Source organism: Cyprinus carpio, chromosome A2 (genome assembly GCF_018340385.1).
Source record: "Cyprinus carpio isolate SPL01 chromosome A2, ASM1834038v1, whole genome shotgun sequence".
Lineage (NCBI taxonomy): Eukaryota > Metazoa > Chordata > Actinopteri > Cypriniformes > Cyprinidae > Cyprinus > Cyprinus carpio.
Genome location: NC_056573.1, coordinates 27,568,667 through 27,579,418, shown reverse-complemented (window position 1 = coordinate 27,579,418; position 10,752 = coordinate 27,568,667). Strand labels below are relative to the sequence as shown.

The 10,752-nt window shown below is 31.2% G+C and overlaps 1 protein-coding gene across 1 annotated transcript; it reads right to left on the bottom strand.

Annotated features, from left to right (window-relative positions):
- Positions 1 to 1,168: 1,168 nt before the first annotated feature.
- On the bottom strand, positions 1,169 to 10,126 carry LOC109057873 (ATP-sensitive inward rectifier potassium channel 10-like). The gene is made up of 6 exons (XM_042768281.1): positions 9,958 to 10,126; positions 6,179 to 6,515; positions 5,148 to 5,359; positions 3,299 to 3,430; positions 2,825 to 3,013; positions 1,169 to 1,507 (listed from the first exon to the last, which is right to left on the bottom strand). The coding sequence occupies exons 2-6, from the start codon at positions 6,513 to 6,515 to the stop codon at positions 1,169 to 1,171; spliced, it is 1,209 nt and encodes a 402-aa protein (XP_042624215.1). The 5' UTR covers positions 9,958 to 10,126.
- Between the last annotated feature and the right edge of the window lie 626 nt (positions 10,127 to 10,752).

Here is a 10,752-nt window from a genome sequence, read left to right as displayed (position 1 = left end):
TTAACTTTCTAAAAGTATTTAATATGAGCTGTACACAAAATGATCAGTTTTCCTGTTCATCTTATGCTGTTAATAATTTTGCATGTTATTGGGCTTATGCTGTTCATGCAATATGAATGATTTCAGTGCTTAATTTTTAAGGACATTTCTGATAATTTTTTAAATGTTAAGTAGGTGAATGATAATTGTGCTGTTTTTATGCATTTGCTGTTTGATGCATTTCAATGAATATGAAGATTTTAGGTTCAAATGTATATGAAAGTAGAAGGAAACTTCAAATATTTTGCCATTTTAATTTTAATACAAATATTCCATCTTTCAAATCATATGAGCTCATCTATTAATAAAATGAAATTAAAATAAAATAATTGCATTTCTGTGCTAGCTTATACACAACATTTTCTATAGTTTTAAAACATCATTTTAATTATTGCATATTATTGGGCTTATTCGTGCATTAGTAATTATTTCAATGCTTGATTTGAAGGATATTTTTGTTTATTTTTTCTGCTAAGCATGTAAATATTAATCCTGCTTTCTTATGCAAGTAGGTGTTTTTTTATGCATTTGTATGTTTTTGTGCATATAATTTTTTCAAGAAGCCTTTCAAATAATATGAGCACAAAATAATTAGAAAAATGCTGTTTAAATTATAAAAAGCATATTATTTCAACTTTCCAAAAGTATTTAACATGAACAAGCTATACACAAAATGATCAGCTCTCCTATTCAGCCTATGCTGTGGTAATATCATTGGGCTGATGCTGATCATGTAATATTAATGGTTTCAATGCTTGATTTTAAGGACTTTTTTTAATGCTGAGTAGGTAAATGATAATTCTGCTGTGTTTATGCATTAAGTGTTTTTTTTATACATTTGTGTGTTTTTATGCATACAAATATTACATGAAGTGTTTCAAATAATATGAGTTAAAAGCTCATTAAAAGATAAAATAATTAAAATGCATTTTCAATCCTTTTAAAAGTATTTAACATGTACCCCTACACAAAAATATACATTTTCTTATTCAGCTTATGCTGTTAATATTTTTGCATATTATTGGGCTGATGCTGTTCATGCAGCATTAATGATTTCAGTGCTTGATTTTAAGAACATTCTTGTTGAATATTTTGTGTTCTGTCACACGTTACTCAAACGCACTCTAACTCATCCTCCCCTCAACCTCTCCTCAACCCTCATCCACCCCCATTCCGAGCCGCTCACGTCTCCATGGCAACCGTCAGTGCCGCTGGGCGGGGTCTGAGGCGGGGTTCTGATTGAAAAAGGGGCGGGGGGGTTTGTTTTCACCACCTTGTCGAAGTACGCGAGATCCGCCACGTACTTGCCCATCGGAGAGAGAGACACGATGGGCGGGAACTCATAGCCCCACAGGATCTCGTCGGGCAGGTAGGAGGTGCGCACCTGACAGGTGGCTGATGTGGGTTCCACTGTGGAGCTCATCATCACCATCAGCCCGAAATAAACAAACAAACCGAATGAGTATTTCTGCAAAACAAACCGAATGAGTATTTCTGCAAGATATTCCAGCACTGTAAAAATCAACGAAAAATCTAAAAACCTTAATTAAAGGTGAATTCAATTGTCACCCAATGTGACACCCAATGTTACTGTCAACTTCCTTGAAATCACTTCCGTTTGATTCCACTGGAGGCGCAGTATTTACAATGACAGAGGTTTCAAAACCTATTTCAATTTTCAGATGCTTATAGTGACAATATATTCAAATAAATAACTAAATTATTAAAAATAAAATAGGCTATAAACAAAATTAAATATAAAAATATAAAATTTACTAAAAATGAAAAAAAATAAAAAAAAAAAAAAAAAAAAATAAATTAATTAAAAATTTAAAAAAAAATAAAAAATTAAAAAAATGAAAAAATAAAATGAAAAAATAAATTAATTAAAATGAAAATTTAATTAAATATTTAAATTTGATTACAAATTAAAATAGAGTAATAATAAAAACATTAAAAATGAAAAAAAAATTTAATACATTTAATAACATTAAAATATTTTAATTGCTAATGTTCTTCAGGCATCACACTCTTTTAAGCCAGTGATTTTACATGACTCTTTAAGTTGTTAAGAATCCAGGATTTACTCACATGAAAATATTTTAGAGCTTGGCATAACTAGAAAATTTTTTTTTTATAAAATAATAAAAATAAAAAAAAAAATATATATATATTAATATATATATATATATATATATATAATATATATATATATATATATATATATATAATATATTATATATTATTTAAAAATTAAAAGTTCATTATAAAAATGCAAATAATATTAAATAATACATATATTTGTATTTGTCTTATCTCTTTTCAAAACTTGCTTTGTTCTATTTTTATAATTTAAAATAAGATAATATGAATAAAAATAAGAACAATTTTTGAGTGGTTGAAAAACACTGCTTTAATGAGATGTCTTTCCTTTATTTGATTTTTAAAAACTACTTTTGTTGGTTTATTTATTTTTTCCAATAACATTTAACCCTGCTGTGCTGAAAATCCTTTACCTAATTTGTTATTTCTAGTCAAAAATGACCGGCCTTTAAAAATTTGCTTGTAAATGTCTCATTATACTATCACTAAATACTGGATTCAATCTATTTTTCAGCTTGTTTTCTTTGAGTTAGCACTGGTGTTGTATTTCTCTTCGGAACTAATTGATCTGAGCTCATGCACATCAGATTTTGAGTTAAAAAAAAACCAACAACTTTATTTGTGGATAATTTTTTCAATGTTTACTCAAAAACTGAGGATTGTGAACAGAATGAAGGATCACAGCATCTGTACCCTTGTCGGCCCATCGGCTCAGCGGGCTCTGCTCGTCGATGATGTGGTAGAAGGTGAGCGGGAGGATGAGGAAGGGGCTCTCGCTGGCCGTGTCCACGCTGAAGGTCACGTTCTTCTGGTCCAAACGCACCGTCTCGCCCTCCTTCGGCACACATGGCTGTAAAAGCTTCCCAGTCACCTGGAAAAATCACATTAATTGCATTTGTCCTTGAAAAACTCACAATATTTCACTGCAAAACTTAGTATCCACATGAGCACATTTCCATGCTCTGAAAGGAAGGCAGCATATATATATATATATATATATACAACGATGGCACATTTCAGATCTCACTGAGTTTGTGTTCTAGTTTTAATCTGCACACTGTAATTCAGTGTCATTCTCTTCAGTGTGACAAATCAATCAATAAATAAATCATTCACTGGCATCCTTGATGAAGTGATCATTCTCTCCTCCGGTTACCTGGCAGCCCAGCAGCAGACTCTTGCGCATGTTGGCGACTCGTATCATGAGACTCGGTCGGCCGTCGTGATTAGCTATCACAGCATGCTGACTGAACCGAATCGTCTCGCCACGCTTCTTTGGCCGAGCCAACTGAGAGAGAGAGGGAGAGATCATATTTAAACATCAAACATGTCATATTTTACCCCCAAATATACATATTTAAATCATAACAATCAGTAATAAGAAACAGTATTGAGAAAAAAGAATTGCAAAAATCTCTGTAGTAAAATATTTGGATGCATGAAAATAATGAGAACTTGGAGTTATATATATATATTATTATATATATATATATATATATATATATATATATATATATATTTGTTACATTTAGCAACATTAACAATGTTATTTTCCTGTTCATTACTGTAAAGCTGCATTGTATAAAATGCAGTATAAATAAATGTGACATGAATTAATTGTTTAAACAATAATATGTGTATGTTACTTTAATATACATTTTAATTGTGTGTGTGTGTATATATATATACATTTTTATTTATTTTATTTTGTTTTGAGGCCTGTTTCCTGGGTTAATATTTGTATGTATGTATATGTTACTTTCATGTACATTGAATTTATATATATATACACAGTACAGGTCAAAAGTTTGGAAACATTACTATTTTTAATGTTTTTGAAAGAAGTTTCTTCTGCTCATCAAGCCTGCATTTATTTGATCAAAAATACAGAAAAAAATGTAATATTGTGATATATTGTTCAATTTAAAATAATTGTTTTTAAATTTATTATACTTTAAATTGTCATTTATTTCTGTGATGCAAAGCTGAATTTTTAGGATCATTATCACATGATCCTTTAGAAATCATTCTAATATGGTGATTCATTATCAAAGTTGGAAACAGTTCTGCTGCTTTATATTTTTTCAGAACATGTGATACTTTTTTAGGATACTTTGATGAATAAAAAAAAAAAGAAAAAAAAAAGAAGCTATGTTTTTTAAAATATAAATATTTTGTAATAACAATATACACTACTGGTGAGTAATTTGGGGTCAGTAATTTTTTTCTTTCTTTCTTTTTTAAATAAAATCAATACTTTTATTCTTCAGCAAGGATGTGTTAAATTGATAAAAAGTGATAGTAAAGAAAAATATATTATTAGAATATATATTATTAGAATTTTTTTTTATTTTGAATAAAAGTTAGTCTTTAAAAACCTTTTATTCATCAAATATATTAGACAGCAGAACTGTTTCCAACACTCATAATAAATCAGAATATTAGAATGATTTCTAAATGATCATGTGATAGACTGGATGTTACATGTGACACTGAAGGCTGGAGTAATGATGCTGAAAATTCAGCTGCGTCATCACAGGAATAAATATTTTTTTAAAGTATATTCAAATAGAAAACTATTATTAAAGTAGAATAAATTTTTATTTTTGTCAAATAAATGCAGGCTTGATGATATTTTTGTCAAATAAATGCAGGCTTGATGAGCAGAAGAGACTTCTTTCAAAAACATTAAAAATAGTAATGTTTCCAAACTTTTGACCTGTACTGTATGTATATAATGACCTGTTTTCTGGGTTAATATTTGTATGTATCTATATATGTTATTTTAATGTACATTTTATTTTTCATAAAAACATTTTCTTTTCTTTTAGAATAAATTGAGACCTGCATGTTTTCTAGGTTCATATTTATATGTATAATATTATGTATATGTTACTTTAATGCACATTTTATTTTTATAAAACTTTTTGTTTTGTTTTGCTTTGTTTCGGAGTAAAATGTGCCCTGCATGTTTTCTGTGTTTAGGTGTGTAAATGGATGTGCACCTTGGCGAGGAAGGTTCCGGTGATGAAGATCTCCATGGCGGTGGTGATGAGGAGCTGGATGATGAGCAGGACGATGGCAGATGGACACTCCTCCGTGATGCAGCGGTATCCGTATCCAATGGTGGTCTGAGTCTCCAGCGAGAAGAGAAAGGCTGCGGTCAGCGTTTGCATCTGCATCACACACACACTGTGGTTTGCTGGAGGTTCAAACTCTACAGAAAGAAACACAAACATATGACTGATGCAAACTGATGCACACGATCAAGCACATGGATCTAATAGGGGTTTTATTTCATTGGATGGACTTAATAATTATTTTTAATAATCTTTAGATGTTGCAAAAATATTTTATTAAATTAATTATTATTTAATTATTTAATACATCATTATTGAATAATTTCATTATGAATTTTAATAATTTCATATTTACTTATATTTACTTTTTTTTGTCCTTTATTTTTTATTTATATGGATGATTCTGAGGAAACATTTTATTGCTCAGAAATTTCACTTTTAAAACTCAAGAGACTTAATTAATTTAATTTTAATTTAATTTAATTTAAGTATTAACCTGGTCTCCTAACATTTGTTAGAAGTAATAAAAGTGAGAAAAATCATTAAGATTTTTATGAAAGATTAGGCCAAAATAAACATTATTTCTTTATAAAACATGTATGGAATGTCAGGGCTATTATTGTTAACTAAAACTATAAAAAAAATTGTTACTTGAAATAAAATAAATTTTAACTGAAATAATATAAAAAATTTACTTATTTGTATCAGCAAGTTACCAAGGCAACATCTTTCATTTCTCATAAACTTAAAATACTAAAAAAACAACAAAATTACTTAAACTTACCTAAAATGAAAATATAAAAATACAAAATAACTCCAAATATTAATAAAAACTAGAATAGTATAATAATTATTCTAAAATAACTATGTCATGGAAGAATCATTCACAGTAAGTCCAGGAGCATAAATTAAGAAAGTCACTATATGTTGATTTTTATTTTATTTCCAGCTCTTACCAAGTAGGTCTCCATGCACCAAAGCCAGCAGGTACCACAGCAGTCCAAAGGTGAACCAGGTTCCCACAAACGTGGCGCTGAACAGAATCAGTTTGTACCTCCACTGCATGTCCACAAAGGTGGTCCAGGGGTCACGCAGGTACAGAGCGCCACGCCCACTCACATGTTCGATGCGGACATTGCTCCGCCCATCCTTGGATAGCACCCGCCTCCGGTGCGCCACCTGACTCCCATGCCCCGCCCCCCCGAGCAGAGGCTTTAGGACGTCTGTCTGCGTCTGAGAGTGGCACACCTTCTGAGGGGCGGGGCCATAAGAGAGGGGTATGGCTGATGTCATCTAGGGGAGAAACAAGTGGCGAAAGACAATTTGAGTGATGCTCATAACACAAAACAGTGAAGTATTAAGGTAGTTACATTTATATTTATGCATTTGGTAGATGCTTTAATCCAAAGCACTGCATTCATTTGTTTTAAGGTAAGATACCAAAAAGTGAATAGGGTAAAAAAATGCAACTAATCAATATCATACTTGCCCAGCTGATTTGATTGCAGTAAAATTTACAAACTTTTTTTTTTGTATGATAAGTTTAAATATGCAAATAATGCATTATCTAATTAAATATGCATACATTTCCAGAACAGAAATCTGAACATTGGTTCAAAATTGTTGTTTGATTTTGTTGACATATTAGACTTAAAAGTTTTTACTGAGGGGATTTTAGATTTCATGTTTTATCACTCCATAAATGAGAAAATACTCAAAAAATATTTTCACCTTTTGTTTATGAATAAACCCCTCAGTAAAACCCTTCAGAATGTAGATAGGAATCAAACTGTAAGTTCTGGTGTATGTAAGTGCTGCTGAAGTGGAGATACAAACTCATTTTGAGAAAATGTCGTGAAATCTACAGACACAAATATATAAAGTGCAATAATAAATCAGTGTGAATAATATATGAACAAACTCCTCAGTAAAAATCTTCAGAATATAAAGAGGAATAAAACTGTAAGTTTTGGTGTTTGTAAGTGCTTCTGAAGTGCAGAATAAACTCACAGCCTTTAGAAATATGCATTTTCACCACGTTTTAAGGAGTAAAATGTTGTATAAATCAGTGTGAATGATATATGAACAAACCCCTCAGTAAAAACCTTCAGAATATAGATAGGAATAAAACTGTAAGTTTTGGTGTATGTAAGTGCTACTGAATTGGAGAAAAAACTCACTCCCTTTAAAGATGTGCATTTTTATCCCATTTTTATGAGTAAAATGTTATATAAATTAGTGTGAATTGTATAAAAACAAACCCCTCAGTAAAAACCTTCAGAATATAGAGAGGAATAAAACTGCTAAGTCTGGTGTATGTAAGTGTTACTGAATTTGAGAAACAAACTCATTTTTAGAAAACGAAATCTACAGAAACAAATAGCTAAAGTGCAATAAAATAAGTAATATTTTGGATACTTTCTGTTTCTGTGTTTTTACCTGTAGTGTCTTGCCTAAAATAAAAAAGAGACAATAAACAATAATGGAAAAGAATGAGAAAAGTGAATAAATTGTTGGTAATGAGCCATATACAAGGTTGCATTACATGCATCATTGTGCATTATATCAGAGTGTTTGCACTGACTAATAAGCCACGGCTCAAACACAATGTCTTTTAGTGCTTGTAATACAAATATGCTCAGTCAGATGCCATGATTTTCAGCTCATTCAGTAGTCTTCAGTGGTTTTCTGCAGTACTTTTGTTTTGTGGTGTAGATTTCAGTCCGTAGGGAGAAGTGCAGGTTATCTGGTTAATCAGGTGAACAGAACAGATTATTTTACACGAGAGACTTTAACCAACAATGAGCTGAAAGAGACGCACTAAATGAGGACATGTGGAAAAAAATCACACTGTTTCTCCTCATCTGCAATATAAACTCATTGCACAGCAAAAAAGAGTGTCTTCCTCAGTATTTTTGCCTTGTTTTCCAGTACAAATATCTAAACATTCTTAAAACCAAGTTACATTTACTGGAGAAGCAAAATTAGTAAAGATAGTAAGTCTCTTTTTTTAAAGTTAAATTAAGTGAGTTTATGCTTAAATCAAGATGTCTGTAAAAACCTGTTAATCGGGTCAGAAAAATAATACAGTTTTCCCTTTGAGTTAAGTTTTATTTTTCTGATCCCGATGGCAGATATTTGATTTCAACTAAAACATAAACTCACTTTATTTTGATAATTTTTTTCAGAAAGTCCAAACAAATGTAGATGCATTATTGTGCAAAAAACAAAGTCTCTATTCTCTTTATCAGCAGAACACTTATATAACAGCATTAATTATATTCAGTGTTATGTAATTTGATGGATCACCATCCTTTCATGTGCATTATCCAGTCTTAAGCTGTGTCAAATGTGCCGTGTCCTTACTTTGTAAAAATGTACTGTGATAACCATAGTTTCTGCCAAAATATACCATAATGTAAAATGATTCGCCAATGCAGTGAATATAAAACAAAGACTGTTGGAGTACATTTTGCAAGAAATGCTATTTCAGTTTTTCTACTTAAAATGTTTAGTCTATTTAATTCAATATTTTACTTGCCTTTTGTTTGTATTTGTGAAATGTACTGTCAATTTTTGATTGAAAACTGTTTCGATATCAATAACACTGATAAAAATGACAAAAATGTTCTGAAAGCTTCTTGCATGATATGATCACATATTAATTTATTATGCTTGTACACTGGTAACTATGTGGCAGTTGGTCTATAATGATGGTTATCATGGTAAAGACTAAAGGTGTTAAATACTTGTGATGTGTTTTAGTCTCTCTGCTTCCACCTTATCAGCTCTTCCAGGTTCTGTCTGTCTGTCTCTGTCTCTCTCTCAACCGTCTTTCTCTCTCTCTCTCTCAAGTACAAAGGAATGTATTGTTTGAAACACTCACCAACGGGACAAAACCGACCACTGACAAACACATCTTTGTGTGTGTGTTTGTGTGTGTGTGTGTGTGTGTGAGTGTGTGTGTGTGTGTGTGTGTTTGTGTGTGTGTGTGTGTGTGTGTGTGTGTGTGTGTGTGTGTGTGTGTGTGTGTGTGTGTGTGTGTGTGTGTGTGTGTGTGTGTGTGACACAATGGCAGCTCATTAGTATTCCAAAGTCGATAATGATCCTCCCTCCACAAATCTCAACCTGCAGTTGCACTTTCCAAACTCTCACTTTCCTTTCTTTCTTTCTTTTTCTTTCTTTCTTTCACAGTATCAGATGCACACAAGATTTGACCATTTTCCTAACCCTAACCTCAGCTCATCTGATTGATCATTGCACTGCAGCACCAAACTAATGCATTTGTTTTCCAGAACATGATAAAATGATATTTAAAAAAAGATAATACAACTTCTGTAATGTCTAACAGGCAACTTCTGACTTAGAAATCCTTGATAAACGCAAACATTGCAACTGTTACTAAGATGTATCAACTTCGCATTTTTGCGTTTGCATAAATCAGTGCTACTTTTCTACTTCAGAGTTTCACATTTAAATCAATGTGTCACTTTCTGTTTCTTTGTAATACTTTGTGAAATTAGCTAGCAATTTCTAGGTGTAAATTGTTCCGTGTAATGACAAAATAGATCTTTGTTGGGAGGAACACATGAATGTGAACAGGTTGCATGATGTGTGCAGCACGTGTTGTTCAGAAGTTTAATCAGACAGCTCTGAACATATTAACCAGGTGCTTCATTAAAACCTATTCAGAAAGTTGAGTTTGCATGAGTGCATGTGAAATCCAGCGTCTTACCTCGTCATTCAGAGAGCTGCAGTCTGTTAACACATGCACCCAGGTGTTCAGATGCTGCGATTCATCAGGTTCTGCATTCAGGTTTGCTGATCTCAGCTACATGTTGATGTTCATTAAACAAATCTTAACTTTGCTAAACAAGCTCTGCAAAAAGACTGAATCTCTCAGGAGCAAATGACATGCTCTTATAAACTGGATCTCTCTCTCTCTCTCTCTCTCTCTCTCTCTCTCTTTCTCTCTTCATTCAGCTCTTTCAGCACATGTCTGTTCTGCTAAACTCCATCTAAAACTCCATCTTTTCTTTTTCTTTTTTCTTTTATTATTTTATAATTTTTATAATATTATAAGTTTGTGAGCTCACATTAAACAGCAGACTATACTGAAAACTTGCACTGTAAAAAATTAAAATATTAAAATGAATAAGTGACAACAAATAGGTTAAATTAAGATTAAGACAAAAATTGGTTTGCAAAACATAATATAAATAGAGACCAGTTACAGCACTTGATCATTTTGCAATAACAACGCAAATATATATTACATTATATTATTATTTTATTTTATTTTAAATATAACCTGTTTTGAATTTAAAAATTAGATGACAGTAACATTTGGGTAACATTTTATTTTTAATATGCACTTAAAATTTGAGTATTATGAATAAGAAAACAAACTTTTTAACATTAAAATCCATGCAGTTTATTTTTAGTAAAAAAAAAAATCTAAATTTCATTTGAAAAGAAATCAAAGAAGGAGCAAATGTTCACTGTAACCTTCTTAACAGTTAATAAATAA

Excerpts from the sequence above, each read along its gene's own strand:
- LOC109057873 (XM_042768281.1), bottom strand. The coding sequence starts at position 6,515 with ATGACATCAGCCATACCCCTCTCTTATGGCCCCGCCCCTCAGAAGGTG. Across the intron at positions 5,360-6,178 it reads GGTGCATGGAGACCTACTTG|AGTTTGAACCTCCAGCAAAC; the intron begins GTAAGAGCTGGA and ends TTCTTTCTGTAG. Across the intron at positions 3,014-3,298 it reads GTCTGCTGCTGGGCTGCCAG|GTGACTGGGAAGCTTTTACA; the intron begins GTAACCGGAGGA and ends TGATTTTTCCAG.